This window comes from Talaromyces marneffei, chromosome 1 (genome assembly GCF_009556855.1).
Source record: "Talaromyces marneffei chromosome 1, complete sequence".
Lineage (NCBI taxonomy): Eukaryota > Fungi > Ascomycota > Eurotiomycetes > Eurotiales > Trichocomaceae > Talaromyces > Talaromyces marneffei.
The window spans coordinates 548,583-566,824 of NC_072348.1; the positions used below are offsets into that span (position 1 = coordinate 548,583).

At 45.3% G+C, this 18,242-nt stretch overlaps 9 protein-coding genes across 9 annotated transcripts; 6 read left to right on the forward strand and 3 right to left on the reverse strand.

Annotated features, from left to right (window-relative positions):
* Positions 1–394: 394 nt before the first annotated feature.
* Positions 395–2,260, reverse strand: EYB26_000202 (uncharacterized protein; the record flags this gene model as incomplete). Its single annotated transcript, XM_054259519.1, has 2 exons — positions 395–818; positions 870–2,260. The coding sequence occupies 2 exons, from the start codon at positions 2,258–2,260 to the stop codon at positions 395–397; spliced, it is 1,815 nt and encodes a 604-aa protein (XP_054115494.1).
* Positions 2,261–3,411: 1,151 nt separating this feature from the next.
* Positions 3,412–4,353, forward strand: EYB26_000203 (uncharacterized protein; the record flags this gene model as incomplete). The annotated part of the gene is made up of 3 exons (XM_054259520.1): positions 3,412–3,715; positions 3,779–3,850; positions 3,905–4,353. 3 exons carry the CDS (start codon positions 3,412–3,414, stop codon positions 4,351–4,353), a joined length of 825 nt encoding a protein of 274 aa, XP_054115495.1.
* Positions 4,354–5,168: 815 nt separating this feature from the next.
* EYB26_000204 (uncharacterized protein) lies at positions 5,169–5,858 on the reverse strand (the record flags this gene model as incomplete). The annotated part of the gene is made up of 1 exon (XM_054259521.1): positions 5,169–5,858. The coding sequence occupies one exon, from the start codon at positions 5,856–5,858 to the stop codon at positions 5,169–5,171; it is 690 nt and encodes a 229-aa protein (XP_054115496.1).
* Positions 5,859–7,629: 1,771 nt separating this feature from the next.
* Positions 7,630–8,185, reverse strand: EYB26_000205 (uncharacterized protein; the record flags this gene model as incomplete). The annotated part of the gene is made up of 2 exons (XM_054259522.1): positions 7,630–7,639; positions 7,731–8,185. 2 exons carry the CDS (start codon positions 8,183–8,185, stop codon positions 7,630–7,632), a joined length of 465 nt encoding a protein of 154 aa, XP_054115497.1.
* Positions 8,186–8,424: 239 nt separating this feature from the next.
* Positions 8,425–9,774, forward strand: EYB26_000206 (uncharacterized protein; the record flags this gene model as incomplete). Its single annotated transcript, XM_054259523.1, has 1 exon — positions 8,425–9,774. One exon carries the CDS (start codon positions 8,425–8,427, stop codon positions 9,772–9,774), a length of 1,350 nt encoding a protein of 449 aa, XP_054115498.1.
* Positions 9,775–11,297: 1,523 nt separating this feature from the next.
* Positions 11,298–12,359, forward strand: EYB26_000207 (uncharacterized protein; the record flags this gene model as incomplete). The annotated part of the gene is made up of 1 exon (XM_054259524.1): positions 11,298–12,359. The coding sequence occupies one exon, from the start codon at positions 11,298–11,300 to the stop codon at positions 12,357–12,359; it is 1,062 nt and encodes a 353-aa protein (XP_054115499.1).
* Positions 12,360–13,074: 715 nt separating this feature from the next.
* Positions 13,075–14,053, forward strand: EYB26_000208 (uncharacterized protein; the record flags this gene model as incomplete). Its single annotated transcript, XM_054259525.1, has 3 exons — positions 13,075–13,405; positions 13,477–13,805; positions 13,874–14,053. The coding sequence occupies 3 exons, from the start codon at positions 13,075–13,077 to the stop codon at positions 14,051–14,053; spliced, it is 840 nt and encodes a 279-aa protein (XP_054115500.1).
* A 389-nt stretch (positions 14,054–14,442) lies between these two features.
* On the forward strand, positions 14,443–15,548 carry EYB26_000209 (uncharacterized protein; the record flags this gene model as incomplete). The annotated part of the gene is made up of 2 exons (XM_054259526.1): positions 14,443–15,175; positions 15,238–15,548. 2 exons carry the CDS (start codon positions 14,443–14,445, stop codon positions 15,546–15,548), a joined length of 1,044 nt encoding a protein of 347 aa, XP_054115501.1.
* Positions 15,549–16,340: 792 nt separating this feature from the next.
* Positions 16,341–18,059, forward strand: EYB26_000210 (uncharacterized protein; the record flags this gene model as incomplete). The annotated part of the gene is made up of 1 exon (XM_054259527.1): positions 16,341–18,059. The coding sequence occupies one exon, from the start codon at positions 16,341–16,343 to the stop codon at positions 18,057–18,059; it is 1,719 nt and encodes a 572-aa protein (XP_054115502.1).
* Positions 18,060–18,242: the final 183 nt, after the last annotated feature.

The following is an 18,242-nucleotide window of genomic DNA, read 5'->3' on the forward strand; positions in this document are numbered from 1 at the left end:
CCAGGAACGTCTCTGCCACGGGGGTTGTACCTGAATACGGAGAGGGAAAAAGCAATTATCAAACATTTCAATTGACTTTGAGCATATCTCGAGATTATTCATTAATCAATTTCCCTTTTTTCTACTCCGTAAACGCAAACGAAAAAGAAGAGGCCCTCAGCTCGTTGCCCCAAAACATGTGGGGAATAGCGTGAAGTACAGAGTATGATAACGTATTTTTGACCTGATAAACCTTCCCCAGATAAACGACGATTCGCGTAGATCCGCCGGTCTTCGGAAGATTCCACAACAACATCTCCATCCAAACTATAGCCTCATACTCAATGGACCACCACACGAGTTAACATTCGCTTCCATCATATTGTCTTGACATGCTGAATGCCCAATGACTAGCTCAATCAATTACGATTGGCTCCCTGCACTCCTTGTCGTCAGTCTCCTGAAGTGACTTGATAGCAGCTCGATAAATAACCTCTGCGAGACGAGGCGGAACCGAGTTGCCGACTTGCTTCTTTGCATAGGCTGTTGAGAATCGATACTGCACGGGGAAAGTCTGTAAGCAAGCCAATTCACGGATAGTGAAGGGTCTAAGACCACTTGGATGGTAGTTTCCGTCTCCGCCACCGCACGTTATTGTTTTGGCGAGCGTGTTCTCGTCGTACGGAGCCCGGGTCCTACCATCTTGAAAAGCGACATTGTCAGGGCCGTGATTATCAGCTAGACGGGGTATGTTGCTTATCGCATCCTTGATCGTGACATAAGGTAATAGGTCCGGCCCATGAGTAGGAGTTGGGAAGGTAGGCAGCCTTTCCCCTGGCCTAATAGTACGTAAGTATAGATCTGGCCGTAGGTATGACATTCAAACTCACCCAGCCGCAATGATGAAAAGACGTCGTCGCATTTGCGGAACTCCATATTGCGCACATGCAATAGTCTTGCTGTGTATGGAATAACCAAGTTCCAAGAAATCTTGAATCATCCGGAGAAATGTCTCTTTGTGCCTTGATGGTACACCGAACGTCTCCTCAATAGTATGAACACGAGGTTTAACCTTTTGAACCATGTTGAAAGCACTGAAAATTAGAGATGAATTTTCTTCATCTCTCTGTTGATTGTACGACCTTGTATGTGCTGGACTGAATGGTTGACAGGGTGGAGAGCTATGGCTGATGTCAACTTGTGCGTCTTCATCCTGTAAAGAAAGCCAACTGTAAAAGTCCGCATGGAAACACGATGAGTGGACGAAATTGGTACGCCAGGTCTCGCACGCAGCTGTATCGATGTCGATCCCGTATTTCACTCTGAGTCCAGCTTTCCAGGCGCCAACAGATACTCCCCCAGCTCCACAAAAAGCGTCTCCAAAAGAATATTGTCTTTGCATTCTTTTCGCTTGTCTTGTCTCTTTAAGCTGAGCCGCTGAAAGCCGCGACATGTCCATTGCTTCAGTGCCATATGGAATAGTCTCTCCTCTCCAATTCCGACGTATGACACTTGCAGGGGCTCTGACATGCTGATCGGCTTCTTCGAACGTGAGATATCGGATGATCCATTCTCCTTTCTCGGCGGTTTTCTGCCAAACCAGCCGACACATATACGAATCGTATACTTTTTCGATGTTTGATCGCCATGGTTGATTCGTAAGTACCACATTGACAATCCCCAAAACAGCAGATATCGGAACCTCTCTTTCAAAGTGAAGCCTCCCATCCGCATCCTTTTCGACCAGCCAGCATAATTCCATATGTCTCTGTGGGAAAGGGCTATCCATGTCTGTCAGCCTTTTGAAATATAAGCCTCGGAGGTATATGTCGCCGTTCACCAAACGTAGGATCTGCTGAATTCTCATGAGGTGATCACCAGACAACTCGACCGCCATCCCAGGAATGAGTCCGTTATAATCTTTGAGGAAGATTGTCGATGGATTCTCAGAAGCTAGGCCAGCTTTGTTAGTGTCAGCGTCCCAATTTTCTAAGAGACTTTGTAGCTGGTCATCATCGAGGTAATCGTCATCGTCAAACTGCCTCGTTTCTGATGGATCATCAATTGACCCACGCTCTGTATCGGAAGATAGATCCCCATCATCGTCGTCGAGAGTGAGATCAATATGCTCAATTTTCTTCTCGACAGGTCGCCCATGGCTCCTGGTTGTGGTCGGTTGAATTGATCCCTGTTGTACAACAATGTTCTGATTAAGAGTTGCAGATATGTTGATAATAGGCCTTGAAGACGGAAGCTTCCGTTGTTGGTTGTCTGTTTCCATGTTGTTCTTTCTTTTTTCTCTAAACATGGTGAACTCCATCAAGGAACTTGGCCAACATTCCTTCAGTTGGGATTATTAGATAGACCTGGAAAAGTCAAAATCTCTGTATGATTTTAGGTGTAGACTCACAGTCAAGTGACAATCAATTTGTGAGCTGAAGCCCTTTAATTGAAGAGAATAAGTAGTAGGCAAATAACTTAGATAACAGCCATCTCAAGATTAGGTGAAAATTTCTGTAGAGGAAAAGGGGGTATAATAGGAAGACTGTGAGGCATGGAGAGATCGATAAGAGTAAAGCTACAGAAATCCATCAGTCACAAACACAATTCACTGGCCCAACTTTGTTTGAATGATACAAAGATGGCTAGGTGAGGTTAAATGTGAAGAAGAGTAGGCTCACTATAGAAAATTTCTCAGAGTAAATAAAGAAATATGTGCATATTCGTAAAGTTGAAGATGTTGCAATGAGCAGGCTCGCAAAGAATAGAACAGGACTTCAACGAGGAAGACTGACTTGTATGAATGAAAAGAGCCTAAGACTATTGTAAATGTATCACAAGATGACTGGCAGGTGTTTGGTGCAGAATTCAAGGCATCACACTGAAGAGTAACCAGAGTGTAAGTCAAAGCGGAGGAGATCAAAGAAATGATTGAATGGAAGATTAAAGAGCTATGAGGTTATTCCTGGGTTAGTAATGGGCAGGCAGAAACTGAGAGGGATATTGCCCAGGGCTGAGAGAAGGTTAAAACTCTAGTGAGTGGCAGGCGTTTGATATCTCAGAAGAGACGACGCAAACGCAGCTGAAGCGTTTCATATTTAATGGGGAAGATGTCTTCTGCTAGACTTTGTGGGGGACTTTGATTGCACATGGGATAGTACAATGATAAAACCTTTGAGAGTAGATTGTTCAGGCAACTACATGTAATTCGCAACAGGAAATGTGGTTCCTCAGGCATCACTCCCTGTATACTATTCCTAGATGCCGTGTTGATAATCCAGGTTTTAGGCAACCAACAGCCTATATCTCGCCTCGAGCTTCCCTCGATCTCCCCCCTCTTCTTTTCTAGACACTTTACCAACTGCAAGTACGAGCGATTGCACAGTACCTACTTGATCCCTCGTACAACTGTGATAGATCCTCGAGAATCCAATGGCCACCAACATCAGCACCACCTTCCTCATAATGTCCGACTCGCACGGGAAACAACTACTCTCAAAACCCCCTGCAGAGCACATCGACGTGGCCATCCACTGCGGCGATCTCACACAAGAATCGAAACTCGACGAATTCAAAACCACACTCCGGCACCTCCAAGACGTCAACGCAGACTTGAAATTAGTCATCGCCGGAAACCACGATTTTACCTTAGATGTCCCGGCATTTGAAAGCATAGTCAGAAATACACGGCCGCCTTTAGAGCCAGAACTGGTCCGAAAAACATACGGCGACTACGGTGAAGTCAGAAACTCCCTGTTTGCGTGTGCAAGGGACGCTAATATTATACTTTTGAATGAAGGCTCGTATGAATTCAAACTTCGGAATGGTGCTTTGCTGCGAGTATATGCGAGTCCGTATACGCCATCGTTGGGTGATAGTTAGGCGGGTACTAGTGATTGGGGATTTCAATATCATCCGCGCGAAGGCCATCGCTTTGATATTCCGGAGGATGTTGATGTGGTGATTACTCATGGGCCTCCGAAAGGAATCCTGGATTATACGGGATCACAACAGAGGGCCGGTTGTCCGCATCTGTTTCAGGCCATTGCTCATGCAAGGCCGCGTCTACACTGTTTTGGGCATATCCATGAAGGATGGGGAGGGAAATTGGTGACATGGAGAAGGCATGTAGCATCGGACCTACCACCTTCGCATTTCACGCATATTGATCATGCAAGATCAACGCTATTAGGTAGCCTTGCCGGGTTGAGTGATGCACGGCAGGACAGGGACTTGGATCTTTTCACGGCTGACTATGATTTCTCTGAACAGGAGCCGCAAACATTGTTCCTTAATGTGGCCCTCCAGGGGACCCCCGAGATGGGTCAGATACCGTGGGTTACAAAGATTCCGCTCCCACGTGTGAAGACGTGAGACGATATAATATTTATGTACTGCCGGAATGAAGGCTTTGAAAGACTGGATTGGAAAATTGGTGTATCATGAACTGCATTGTTGTATTTTGGGATAATTGTATCTATATAACGCCTTATAACACACTGATCGAGACCTGGATGCACACAAATTAGCGGATATTCTCATCATATCAAATGCAACAGTTCAGGCATCAAATGAGTATATTGGGTCAGTCCAATGTTTTTCCGCAATGTTGTTCGGAAGTCTAACATCTAAAAAAATTGGTGTTCATCATGAAGAGGAGAGGGGGGAGAGTGTGTATGATGGGTTGAGAATTACCTTTTACACGAGTTGGCTGATTTCAATGGCATGACAGCAGATTAATGCAATGACTGATACCTATTCGTTGGTGTTGAATATGTGGACAAGATGAAGTTGCAGCTTGAAAATTTGAAGCTAAATTTCCGTGGCGGAGAAATATTTCATCCGGACATTTGTTTGCGCCTTGCTGTTTGCGGATTAGTGCGCGTATGTAGCTTCCCCACACGCCAAGAACTTCACAGAGTACGTACTACCATGAGGATTATTCAGGATATAAGCCTGATTATCACTAATTGTGATTTTGGAACCAGATTACGCGCTTCTGCAGCCATAAGGACGAAGTAATTGAACTAATCGCTTTTCTGCTTCCTGGTAGGATACATGCTGCTAACTATCGATATTCAGTGACGCTCGACTATGTGAACTCTCAACCACACTATCGTGCTCTCCAGTCCTAATGAATGAGTGTGCATGATTCCCCATCATGGACTTAGGCTCGGAGCTCCATTATCCTAGTGCTTCAGTGTCAAAAGACCAGGTCGGTAAGGCAAGGAATTATACGTCCCGCCAGAGTTAGGGGCTCGACCCTGGTACAGGAACTGCAGATTGCACGGGTCTATGGGCATTGTATGGTCAGCACTGCTCCGAATGAGATCACCGCTGCTGATATCGTTCGTCCAGGTGGCGCCACTATTCGCCTTGCCCGCGAACGGCGCTGACTCGCTCGTGGCTTGTGGTGTCCATGCGCCATCTAGACTCGTAGCGGTGAATGAGCGAAAGTATCTCCCATTTGCACCAATAGCCTCTACGATCATGAGATACAGGTTCTGGCCCTGGACGGAATAGACTTGAACGGCCTCAAACAGGTTGTTCGTTGAATCGCTCAGGACCACCGTTGCAGATGTGCCAAAGTTGCCTGGGAAATTACCGATGGGCATACTGGCTCGGTAGATCTTGCCATTATCTGCGCCAAAGAATAGATACATGTTCTTGGAATCACCGATGATGGCAGGGTCGATAGGTGCCGACCCGCCGGACAAGGATCCGGAGAAGAGCGGCTGAGGCGATGACCATCCATTCGCGTTCGTGGGATCGCTGGACGTCCTGTAGCAGAATGGACTTGCGCACCATTCATACGCGAGCACCCAGATGTTTTTGGGAGTGAAGTGGAAAAGGTTAGGTGCAACGGCTCCCGTATTCATAGTGTGCTGGGTTGCCCCGGCCATTGAGGACCAGTCTGAGAACAGCGCGAAGCTCAGTGAGCCGTAGTTTGATGCGCTATTGACGTCTGACGCATATACAAGATGTTGACCGTTATATGGTACGTGCGTGAAGTCCTTCAAGGCGAGCAATCCAGACGCTGGATTGGCTAGTGAGCCGGTTGATGTCCAGCTGTACCTTGACGGAAGAGCACACGTAGCTCTTTTCGAGTTTGCTAGAGTTTCATCATTGGGCAATGCTAGGCCAGATACAACCGGCAAGGCTAGAAAAAGGGCGGAAGCAATTGAGAACATGATGAAGTCCTAATTGAAAGCTTAGGGAAGTCTGATACTCTTACCTCAAGAATACAGTGGGATAGTCGGTCTATCCCTCATTTATAGTAATTCCTGGATCCTAAAACAATCACCACCAGACCTCCCATTCGGTAAAATTGTTTGAGAAGGCTTGGTACGAAAGCATAAATTAGGCTAAAAGAACAGATCGTTATCTGGATGCTACCTATGATATTACGGGGTACCTGAGTGTTGCATGTGTTCAATGCATACCCATCTCGGCAATTAACAGCGGATGGCGATCAACCTTTAATGCGGGGAAATCCTAATCTTTCTGTAACAATGTGATACTGAGGCTCTCGGAATATCGGTCTAACATGTTTCAAACATCTTCAGGCTTATATAAACGCATATTAGACGCATATTAAAGCAGGCCCGTCGGCAAATTTCCTCAATGACTGATCTGCAGGACTCAAAGCCTTTCCTGTTTGAGTATACATGTATGAAGATTGACATATCTGCCGAGATGTGCTTTTTACTACTCTCGATGAATTAGCCGTCTTTTCTAGATTCATCGGCTTGTACATCATATAGATCAATAGAAAGGTGTAAGTATCGATGTCAACTGGTTGTAAGGGGTTATAGTTATAGATCGAGTGTACGGTTAACAAGGTACCGGTACCATGTTACATCATTATCGCGGTTCCCCTTTACCTACCGTAACTACCGGTACCGGTATCCATCAATAGGAACCGGTAAGCATTAACTAGCGTAAACATTTTTCCTCCAACTACACCTCATCATCAATTTCGGGGGGCCCCTGCAAACAATATTTACTCTGGTTGACCCCGGTGATTTCCCTAGTACGATTTTTCTTGCAGGGGTTAGGTGCCAATAGATTCTGCCATGTAATTTTTGCTTACTAAGCTAATATTTTGTATGGCCACCTTCGGCCAATATTACAGCTTGACATCTAGCCTGCATAGAATCAATCAAATCCTTGAGAAATTGCTCCGGTAAGGCATCCCAAGAAGCGCGTACAACCTCACGTAATCGATCATAAGAAAGCTGCTCATCATTAGGATATTGTTCCTGGATCCAATCCTTCATCCAATTCCATACCGCTTCAATTGGATTAAGATCAGGGGAGAAAGCCGGCCAGTAAATTGGATAGATATTCCGCTCTTGAAGCTCCTTTTTGGTCTCTTTACTCGCATGCCCCGGAGCTCCATCCTGCATAAGTTGGAGATATATTGATTGTTGTCGATTTAAACGAATATATCCATCAATAATGGGTACGGTCCTTTCGCAATAGCTCTCAGAGCCAATTGAGCCCCATTCCTTTTCCCAAAATAGACATGGGCCCTTGATATCTCCATGAAATGAAGCCCAAAACATCCATCCACGTTTCCGGGCTACGGATGTACGTAAGCACGTATCATCTAGCTCTTCACCAGCTTTTCTAGTGACCCAGATTCTTTTATGGAAGCCTGAGGTAACCCACGTCTCATCAGTCCAAAGGATTCGATTCCATTGCTCAATTGTCCAATTAACATGCTCAAGAGCCCATGCTAAACGTACACGTTTATGCTCATCTGATAGAGGAGGCTTTCGTAGGGCTTTGCAACGCGTATATCCTCTCTTTTAAGTGCTCGAGCCAATGCGGTAGCTCCAATAGGAAGATCAAGCTCACGTATTACCTTATAATAAGGCATACGGCGCGTACGTTTTGAAGAGCTTATCCAATCAATAACCCGGTCAACATCTTCTTCCGAGAGCTTTGGAGTCCTGCCTCGAGCCTTTTTAGGTGTAGCTTGTTGGCTTTGACACGTATATTGAACTTGGTCATGAGTAATATGAAGCTGTGAAGCGATTTGTAGATAGGTAAAACCAGCTTCTCGTAGTGTTAATATGCGAATACGGTCATCCCTATTAAGACGTGTAGAATAGGGCTTCGATTCTCCTCCAGAAGCAGCTTCTCGGGCACCTTCTGGGGCAGCTTCTGGGGCTGTAGTAGGCTCTGGGGTGGTAGGCATATTATTGATTGATTATTTACTCTGTAAATCGCGTCCCGGAGCGCGTACGGATAGGATACTAAAGGTTTAGTAATAAATAAATTAGGCAGGCGGTAAGCCATATTATCCTGACCGCCTAAAGGATCCCAACCCTTGTAAGGCCCACCGTACTAGGGAAATCACCGGGGTCAACCGTAGTAAACATTCGCTTAATAAAAGGAATTCCTTCTCGAACCGTCTCGGGATATCAGTACGCAACGATGCGGGTTACTCGCTCCATGACATCGTTGACGATGTCTGATAAGCCTACACCTGCACCAGCATCAGCCACCAAAAAGTCAACCAAATCAACATCTTCAAAGGACAAAACTCACAAATCAGCCTCCTCGGCGCTTAATTCCGCTTTTCCAGCCTCAAAATTAAGTAATGCATCAACTAAGAAAAGAAAGGCTGCAATCCACGAAATCGACATCAATGCACTTCCACACAACCTTGGAAACCCAGCCGCACAAATCGTCCGAGATGCCCTGGATGGTCCGGAGGATATCAAAAATGAGACAGCATCTTCTCATCCACCCAAACGCATCAAACTAGAAGATGTGTCACAAGAACCTAAAACAGAAGAGATCTTAGAAATTGCCAAAACCAAGAACAAAAAAACCGCTTCAAAGTACGGCCTCACACCCGGAGTGAGCCCATTCCCGAATTTCGCGCATCCCACAGCGAAGGAATGCGAAGAAGTCAATCGACTGTTATCGAGTTTTCATGGAGAAGTCAAGGCACCGACCGAAATACCCCAGCCTTCACTCACCGTAACTGGTTGCGGTGAAGTACCCTCCGTACTAGACGCATTGATCCGTACTGTTCTCAGTGGCGCTACTACAGGCGCCAACTCAGCTCGCGCATTTAAGGGCCTTGTCGATAAATTTGGCATCCTTGAAACGGGTATCGGAAAGGGGAGTGTTGATTGGAACGCAGTGCGTGTAGCGCCTATTAATGAAGTGTTTGAAGCGATGAAAAGCGGTGGTCTGGCGACTACCAAGAGCAAATACATCAAGGGGATTTTGAATATGGTCTATGAAGAGAACCTAGCGCGGAAAGCGGCGCATCTGAAATCAGAGGAGGAACCAGGTAAACCGGGACCAGTGGGTGCTGAACATGAATCCAAGGCCCAGAAAGAGGTTGAGATTGCACTAACGGATGAGAACGTGTTATCTCTCGATTGGATTCATGCTCTGGATAAAGAAGAGGCGATGCTAGAACTCATCAAGTACCCCGGCATCGGACCCAAGACCGCTGCTTGTGTAGTATTGTTCTGTCTTCAACGTCCCTGTTTCGCAGTCGATACACATATTTTTCGGATATGTAAATGGTTAGGCTGGCTGCCATCATCAGACACAAAAAGGGTCACTGAAATCATGGCTTTTAGTCATTTGGAAGTCCGGATTCCGGATCATTTAAAGTACCCGTTGCATCAGTTGCTGATTCGGCATGGGAAGAGTTGTCCGCGTTGTAGGGCGATTACTGGAGAAAAGAGTGAGGGGTGGGAGAATGGGTGCGTTATTGATCATCTTGTGAAGAGGACTGGGAAAAGGAAGGGCGAATTTTAACCATTCACCAAGTAGGTAAGTCAACTTTAACATTTGAGAGGTTCTATATACGTCATGCATCTATCCTAGACTAGCCATTACGAATCTAATTGCTTATCATACTGCCCGCTAACGACTATTTCTCCTGTGATATCTCCATCATTACTTCCCACGTCAGATACTTCACTCAACCCTCTTTTTCGTCTCCCTACATCACATTAGTTCCGATTCTTCATACGACGCGAATCAGTGCCTTACCTTTCATGCACCACCGAAGGCATCTGTTCCGAATAACCTTGCTCAGCCTACAACTTCCCCAAAACCTAGCTAATTTCTACTACCCCCCTTAAAACCCCCCATCATCCTTGATTCTTACTCTCCTACAGACCTGGTCATCTTTCTATCTGCATCTCCATATGTTCAAAAAGTCTTGTAAATTGCTATATCCTCTTAAGCCTATCACTTTGACAAGACTTTCTTCATCCCATCTATCTCTTGTCTTACCTTCTGTCCTCATCTCCTTTCGCTGTTTGTCATCATCTGACAATACATCATTTTGCCCACCACATTACACTTCCCATGCTGAGCGTTGCCAGAACCCTAACTGCTGCGAAACATCGCGAGGATGATTCTGCGAGGTTCAATACTGTTGAGCCAAAGGAGATTAAGACGTCGAGACAGCAGGTAGACGTTGCGCTCGCACGTATAGATAGATCATGTAACGACAAAAAACATAGAGAAATTGAGACACAGGTGTGTGGTTATGAAAAGTTGGTCAAACTTAGATTGACGCTTCGCTCTGTCGGGAGCGTATAGTTGATGCCTCAAGGTATGAGGGAAGACTGGAAAATAATCTTATAGCGCACAAACACAAACCAAACAAGAGACACTGAGTGTGTTAAAAGACGAACATCATTAGAAAAATCGTAATGAACAGCGTCTTGATGCGATCAAAGATGAGAAGGAAAGAAATTTGCCTGAGACTGGGAGTCGAACCCAGACCGCCGCCCTGAGGAGGGCCGCCATGAGGGGCAACCCTCATGGAGTGCCTAACAATGCTACTATTACACCATCTCAGGCTATGGTAGAGGATCCAAGATTGATCATCGTCACGAACGGAGCTCTTGGAAGTATGTATAGGTGTAAGCAAAAGAATCGCCAGGTATGATTGAATCCAAAGATCACACCACAGCGGCCAGCACACAGATAGCACAAAAAGCAGCGGCTTCCTATGCTACCACATCTCAGGATGTGGTGTGAGGGCATGAAGATTCTCAGAATGGTGGAGGACAGAGCGCGCGGGGGATGGCTCTATTCTTATATACATGAGTGGGGATGATTCGACAGTGTGGGATGCACGCTAATCATCACAACCAATCATTCTGTTGCCGTACAATGTGGAGTACCGTACAAGATAACTAGTTAAGTGATGGTGGACTCGATGGTGAAGTTCACCGACATCTAAACATTGACCCAAGAATAGGTAACCCGATCTTCCTCATCCGGTCGACAGACTCAGCCCAGTACACATCATTTCGTATCAAATGGAATCGCCAAAAAAGACAAGACTTATTGTTTTCAGTGCTAAGCAGTATGACCGCCATTTCTTTGACATAGCGGCCTCTGAAAGCCACGGAACACTTTATGACATTGAGTATTTGGATTTCGCATTGTCCTCAGAAACAGCTTCGCTGGCGCAAGGTTATGATGCTGTATGCGTTTTTGTCAATGATACGCTTGACAAGGATACTCTAAAGATATTGTGCGCCAATGGAGTCCGCGCTATTCTTCTCCGATGTGCCGGTTTCAATCACATCGACCTTGTCGCTGCCAGGGAGTTGGGCTTGTTCGTTGCTCATGTTCCAGCATATTCACCTGAATCTGTTGCTGAATTTGCTGTCGCATTGGTTCAAACCTTGAATCGTAAGACCCATCGCGCCTTCAACAGGGTACGGGAATCCAACTTCAACATTGACGGTCTCATGGGAACCACGCTTCATGGAAAGACTGTGGGGATCGTTGGCCTTGGACGCATCGGTCTAGCGACTGCCCGAATTCTCAATGGATTTGGCTGCAAGATGCTAGCATTTGATGTGAATGAAAATGCCGAATTTGCGCAATACGGTTCGTTCGTTGATCTCGAGCGACTGTTGGCAGCATCCGATATCATCAGCCTTCATTGTCCACTAACTGATTCAACGCGGCATTTGGTCAACAAGGAGAGGCTGTCCATAATGAAGCCAGGGGCTTTATTGGTCAACACATCACGTGGCGGCCTGATCGACTCAAGGGCAGTTCTCGAGTCTCTCAAGTCACATCATCTCGGCGGACTAGCACTGGATGTGTATGAGGCTGAGAGAGGGTTATTCTACAATGACCACTCGGGACAGATCATCGACGACGACGTTTTGATGCGCTTGTTGTCCTTCCCAAATGTCCTTATTTGCAGCCACCAGGGATTCTTCACTAACGAAGCCCTGACCGAAATCGCCAATATCACATTTGCAAATCTTAGTGACTTTATTGAGCATCGTCCGTGTCCCAGGGCCCTGGTGGCAGGAGGGCAGATCGATAGTGCGGTGAGAGTTGAGCCCGTGCGTTTGTAACATTGAATGCGGAAATTGGCTCCATTCATAGGATGTAATGAGGAAGGATATGACTTTGAATGATTCATTATCATAGAGATTGTCGCAGGCCGTCGACTTTCCAAACGTACACCGGCGGTTAGGTCTTGTAGTGTCTAAGAGAAGGCAGAAATAAACTTTCAGCAATGCACTGTGTGAAGAGTGAGTGTTTTTGGCCGATATAACGAATTGAACAACAAACAGTCAGACTGGTCAATAAGTAAAATAGAACAAATGATTGAGCAAAAGGCCCGGACTATTTGAGGGTGTATTGTACAAGGGACCCTCACAACTACTTCAGCGATCATGTGTCGGATGTCCAGTAAGTGCTTAGCAACCATCAACGACAGCAGCGTACCTATTCCTGGAATTCAATCAGAGTTTTCTCAGACGGCTGAAAAGAGGAGACAAATAACTAAAGATTACAACATGTTAAAAACAGCGATGAGCGATGAAAGGAGCATTGAGAAACGCTCGACTTCCATCGAAATTAGGGTTAAGCAACTTCACTTCACCCAAATAGGCAGGAGCAAATCTCCTATTTGGACTGAATTGCTGACAAATGCCTCATCCAATGTTAGTTAGTTAACTAACTTAGTTAGTTAGCACATGTTGCCCAAATTCAAGTGAATCATCCGCAATAATTCATCATCTTTCTGCGACTGCGAAAGTCATACATTATACATTTACATCCGAAATGTCTGACGAGATCCAATTTATTGACTCAAATCCCTCGGACCGTGCAGGAACTGCATCACGGAAGCGAGCTCACGCCCATGCAGCTCGCGTAGCCCATGCTAAGAGACCGCGCTTTCATTTTGTAGAATACTGCGCTGGTACAGCAAGAACGATAGCTCTGGCAAACCGAACATCTACTCCTCAGCAAGCCTATGGGTCCGGAACTACCAAGACTACCGAGGAGGAGAATGTGTCCAGCCCTAAGAGCCTCTTATCCTCGGCTCGGAATGATCCGTTTAACAGCTTCGCGAGGACTTTCACGAATGTAGAACACTTTCTTCTTGATCATTGTTAGTCCTGCCATCTGTTCCTATGGTTTATCTTATGGCTCTCACTAAAAAATGGCATTCCCATCTTCTAGACACGCAAGTGGTTATTCCATTGCAAAGTGTTGAGTGCAACCGCCTCTTGGGCCCAGAAGAATTTCGCAAGCTCATGCTTGAAGAGTGGACACGGCTTACAGTCCGTCGAGGTGACTCTCTAGACAGCATGTTTCTGGCTGCTTGTCGCCATTTATCTATAGTCCAGCACCTCCAGCCCGAACAGAGCCAACGTTACAAGCAACTGGCATTACAATACAAAGTCTCGTGTCTACAGAAATTGAACAAAGATTTTTCCGTGGAAGTAGATAGCGCATCCACAATTAGCGAGGCCACTATTGCAACTTCAATGATGTTAGCGTCGGACGAGGTAAGCATACGGCAATGTCTCCCCGCTATTATTCCCGACAGCTGCTAACGGCAGGCTATCAATTGTAGCTTAAACTCGGGGATTTTGAGATGTGTAAAGCTCATCTAGTGAGAATTTTTAAAATGGTCAGGCGTAATGGTGGACCGGAGACTCTGGGCTGTGGAGGCTTCATGAAACATGCCTTGTCTTCGATATGGACGGATGTTCATATTCTTAATCCGCATGCTATCCCGATTTATGTACAATAGAAGTTCAAATACGAAGCAAGCCTCGCCCTTGCAAGGTTATAGAACATAGACAAATAAAGACCCACTATTTCTTGATCTGGAATTTTGCTCCTTCCCAATTCGGAATAACGTCAAATTTAATAGCCCTAATCATCAACAGAGCCAACGGCAACGGAGCGATTCTCATGATTTGAAAGCAGTGAATGAATAACTTTTGAGCCGGAAAGTTCGATCCTGAACTGAATATCTCTTGTCTGCGTGGCTGGTTACAAGATTAGATACCCATACATGGATTGCACATAAATACCTGTGTCTTTTCTCCCGAACTCAGACAATAAATCATTCAGAGAAACCTCCACAGATCAATAATACTTTGAGTTGTCGTTTCTTTACCATCTCCTACCATAAGTATGGCTGAAATCAAGACCACTATTCCCAGGGGCTCTTGGGTATTGGTGACTGGTGCAAGTGGCTTTGTAGCCTCCCACGTTGTCAAAGAGTTTCTCCAGCGTGGTTACAAAGTCAGAGGCACCGTTCGTGACCTGGCTAAATATTCCTGGCTTGTTCAGGATCTCTTCAAGACGGACGCAGACAAGAGCAATCTCGAGATTGTCCAAGTACCTGATCTGGCCGCAGAACATGCATTTGACGAGGCTGTCAAGGGTGTATCTGCCATTATCCACGTCGCGACAATCGGCTTCTATCCCAACCCCAACAATGTGATACCGAAAGTCGTCGCAGGTACCAGGTCACTCTTGGAAGTTGCCATAAAAGAGCCGTCGGTGCAGCAATTTGTGTACACCTCGTCCATTGCTGCTATGATTTCGCCCCAACTAGACGACGCTACTCAACTCACTGCAGATACTTGGAATGACGAAGCAGTGAGTCAAGCTTGGGCACCTCCTCCATACGAGCGTAGTCGTGCTTGGCCTGTGTACGCAGCGAGCAAGACACTAGCTGAGAAGGCGGTTTGGGAATTTGTCAATGAGAAACACCCTAAGTTCACAGTGAATACCGTCGTACCGGCAGCGGTCTTTGGCGAGTGCCTGAGTAAAACCCACGCTGAACTTGGCCATATGTGGCCGAGAATTCTATACGAAGGCAACCCTGATGCAGTTGCAGGAGTCCTTGCAATGCCCGGCAGTGAGTGACCCACCCTTCTTTACACATAGAAATCATGATTTAACGGATATTATTTTCATTAGCTATACAACACAACGTCAAAGACTGTGCTATACTTCACTTGGCGGCAGTACTAGATCCTGATGTCAAAAACGCGCGCCTCATTGGCTGGGGGCAGTCCTGCACCTGGAACGACATCCTAGCCATTATGCGGAAACTCTGTCCCAATCGCAAGTTCCTTGATGAAGTTCCTGGTCTTGACAAATATAAAATAACTGCAGATGATGAACAATCTCTTGCAATTCTGAAAAGGTGGACTGGACAGTACGGGTGGACTTCTTTGGAGGAGTCAATTGCTCAACATCTACCTACCATTGTGACGTGGTATCCGTAGATTGATTTGTGATTGAAACATCTATCTCTGATTTTAGTTTGAGAACTATTAAGGTAGAGATCTTATAATGAAATTACATATGGATGACTATCCCGTTAGGACCTGGGTAACTCAAAGTCTTCTTTGTGGGTCTTGAGTATACCCCGTTGGAATGATAATCTACTCGTAGTTCTTATGCAGCATTATACCTCAGATGTCAACTAGTCTTTTGAGTCCCCAAAGAATTCGGAAAGTCGGATTGACATGAAAATCTATCTAACCCTACCTCCTAACTACACGTTAAATTCGCACCAATCATATTAAACCCATTCAGGAACCATGTTCTAGTTAATCTCGCGTATCCATCTCGTGTTACACGAAAGAAGCTTCAAAATTTCCTCTTTCGGCTTCAACGTCTGTTGCCAACTTAGTGGTTATCTGAATATATAGAGATCAGATATTGCTTTTAGTCACCATTGACTCAATTTAATTGAGTCAAAAATGAGTCAAGTCATACAGAGATAGGATATAAAAATGTCTAGCAATACTCTGCTTCTTGGGATAGTATCTAGGTACTTACCAAACCCTAGTTATCATTTCTTGAGCATAACCCTATACAACTCCCATAATAGCAGACCTTGTGCAAAATGCCGAAGATCGATGGCTTACCAGAGGGTGTCCTCTATTTAATGTTTAATCAGGTACATGATACTCAATTTGAACGGTTCTGCATAAACTCATTGGTTTATTAATGTCTATATTTTACAGCTCCAACCATCTGAACGGCGTAGAAGTCTTCGGAACTTCTTAGGGATGAACAAAGTATGCCATCAGTTCGCTGTTCCACTGTTTTATCGAGATCTAGTCTTACATGCCTGGGATACCACTGGATGTCTCGAAAAATTTCTCGAAGATATTAAACAGCTAAGAAAAGGTGGCCTGGGTGAAAAGTACACGATCCATGCCCGAAATGTCAAGATTTGGGATTCTTCACCTTCTTTATTTGTCGTACATAACAGCTATGAAGAGCTACCATCAGACAATCGGAAAGTTATTCGCTACAGAAAGGAGTGGGTTGAAGAATTTGAAAATATTCCTATGCCTAAAGACCCTGATAGCAGGGAAGCGCAACCTCTCGCGGTCTGGGAAACCCTGGCTGCCGCGCTGAAAAGTTTCAAGAAACTTTATAATCTCATCTGGGTTTGTCAGAAGAAATTCCCACCTTGTTTGTTAGATGCCATCCATACAAAACATACGGATTGTCTACTACACCTACGAACCTTCCTACCTCGCCAGGTTTCCAAGAAAGGCATCGAGCATCCATATGATTTAGATTTGATTAAATCGCCAAATTTACATAGCATCACGTTCAAACTTCCTCGAACGAACCACCGGAATACCCCCGAAGAACTAAAACGCGTATTCGACTGGCACGAGATTGCTGCGCTTCAGCTCGTTGCTACAGCCCCGAACGTCAAGCATGTCAACATCGTTACAGGTTTCGAAAAATCTAGTGGTGTTTTATACCCGAACTATATATCCAAGCTAGGACGTGGACGGGAGAATTTGTGGGAAAGTAAAAAGAAGACTTCTCTTACATCACTAATTTTTAATCGATGGCGGCTCATGCAATTGGACGATATTAAAGAATGGCTGACGTGTATTAAGCTATCTGACATTCGTCATTTGGTGCTTGGACATGTTTCGGATCCCCAGGTTCTATCTTCTCTAGCCGAAAAGGCTGGCCATTTGCCTCTCGAGACATTTGGTATAACTCTAGTCCAGACTACCAATCAACTATCCTTGATCCACGAATTGGCACGTCTGGTCCATGAGTTACGGTATTTGAAGGACCTTCGTTTGGCAGGATACCATCTGGGTACTTCTCTATTCGACGAAGTTATCGAATGGCATGGTCCGAATTTGCGCAGACTCACACTGTCTCCACTCTCTAAGTCTGAACTCATCAGCTCACGTGAAATCATGAAAATTGAGCGTCACTGCCATCAGCTTCACTTTCTGAAGATGACTATCGAAAAACCTGCGGCTAACACAGAGCTCTCTGGCGTTTGTCCGAACCTCGACGCTTTGCAGGAACTTTCACTACAAATAAGTGGTATTGCAGAAGATGGCTTACCGGGAAAGATAGAGGACACGATACGCCAGCAAAAACGCACTCGTCTACACTATCTTAAAATTTGGGACGACGTGGTAAGTGACCGATATTATACTCGATTAGTGTTGCGGTTCCTCTACAATCCGATATTGACCTCTCATTTACAGAAGATGTTCTATTTCAACAGCAATCGTCCGACTCACTCAAGTGATAATTCCTCAAAACCTTGGAGTAATGGTTCAAGTCTGCCTTCAATTGAAGGGAATCGTAATCCAATTTTTATTTTCAACGAAGGAGCTCCCCCCTCATGGATGATTGAGACCGAACTCACGGAGGTGTTCCAAGGTCTTCCCACGGCAAAGTTTCGTGAAGGAGAACCTATATACCCTTGGAAGGACCACAAGAAATGCCTTTGATGGGTTATTTAAAGGTCTCTCTACAAGTTAAATAAATAAAAGCCATTTATTTGACTGGTAGATATCTAGTCGTAGTAAGACATAGAATGACCTTTGGGGCTAAATTAGGGCTTGATCCACCTCGTATCGCCGTAAACGGATTAGCTTTTGGTCAGGGTCCTTATCACCGAGGTATCTCCGTTC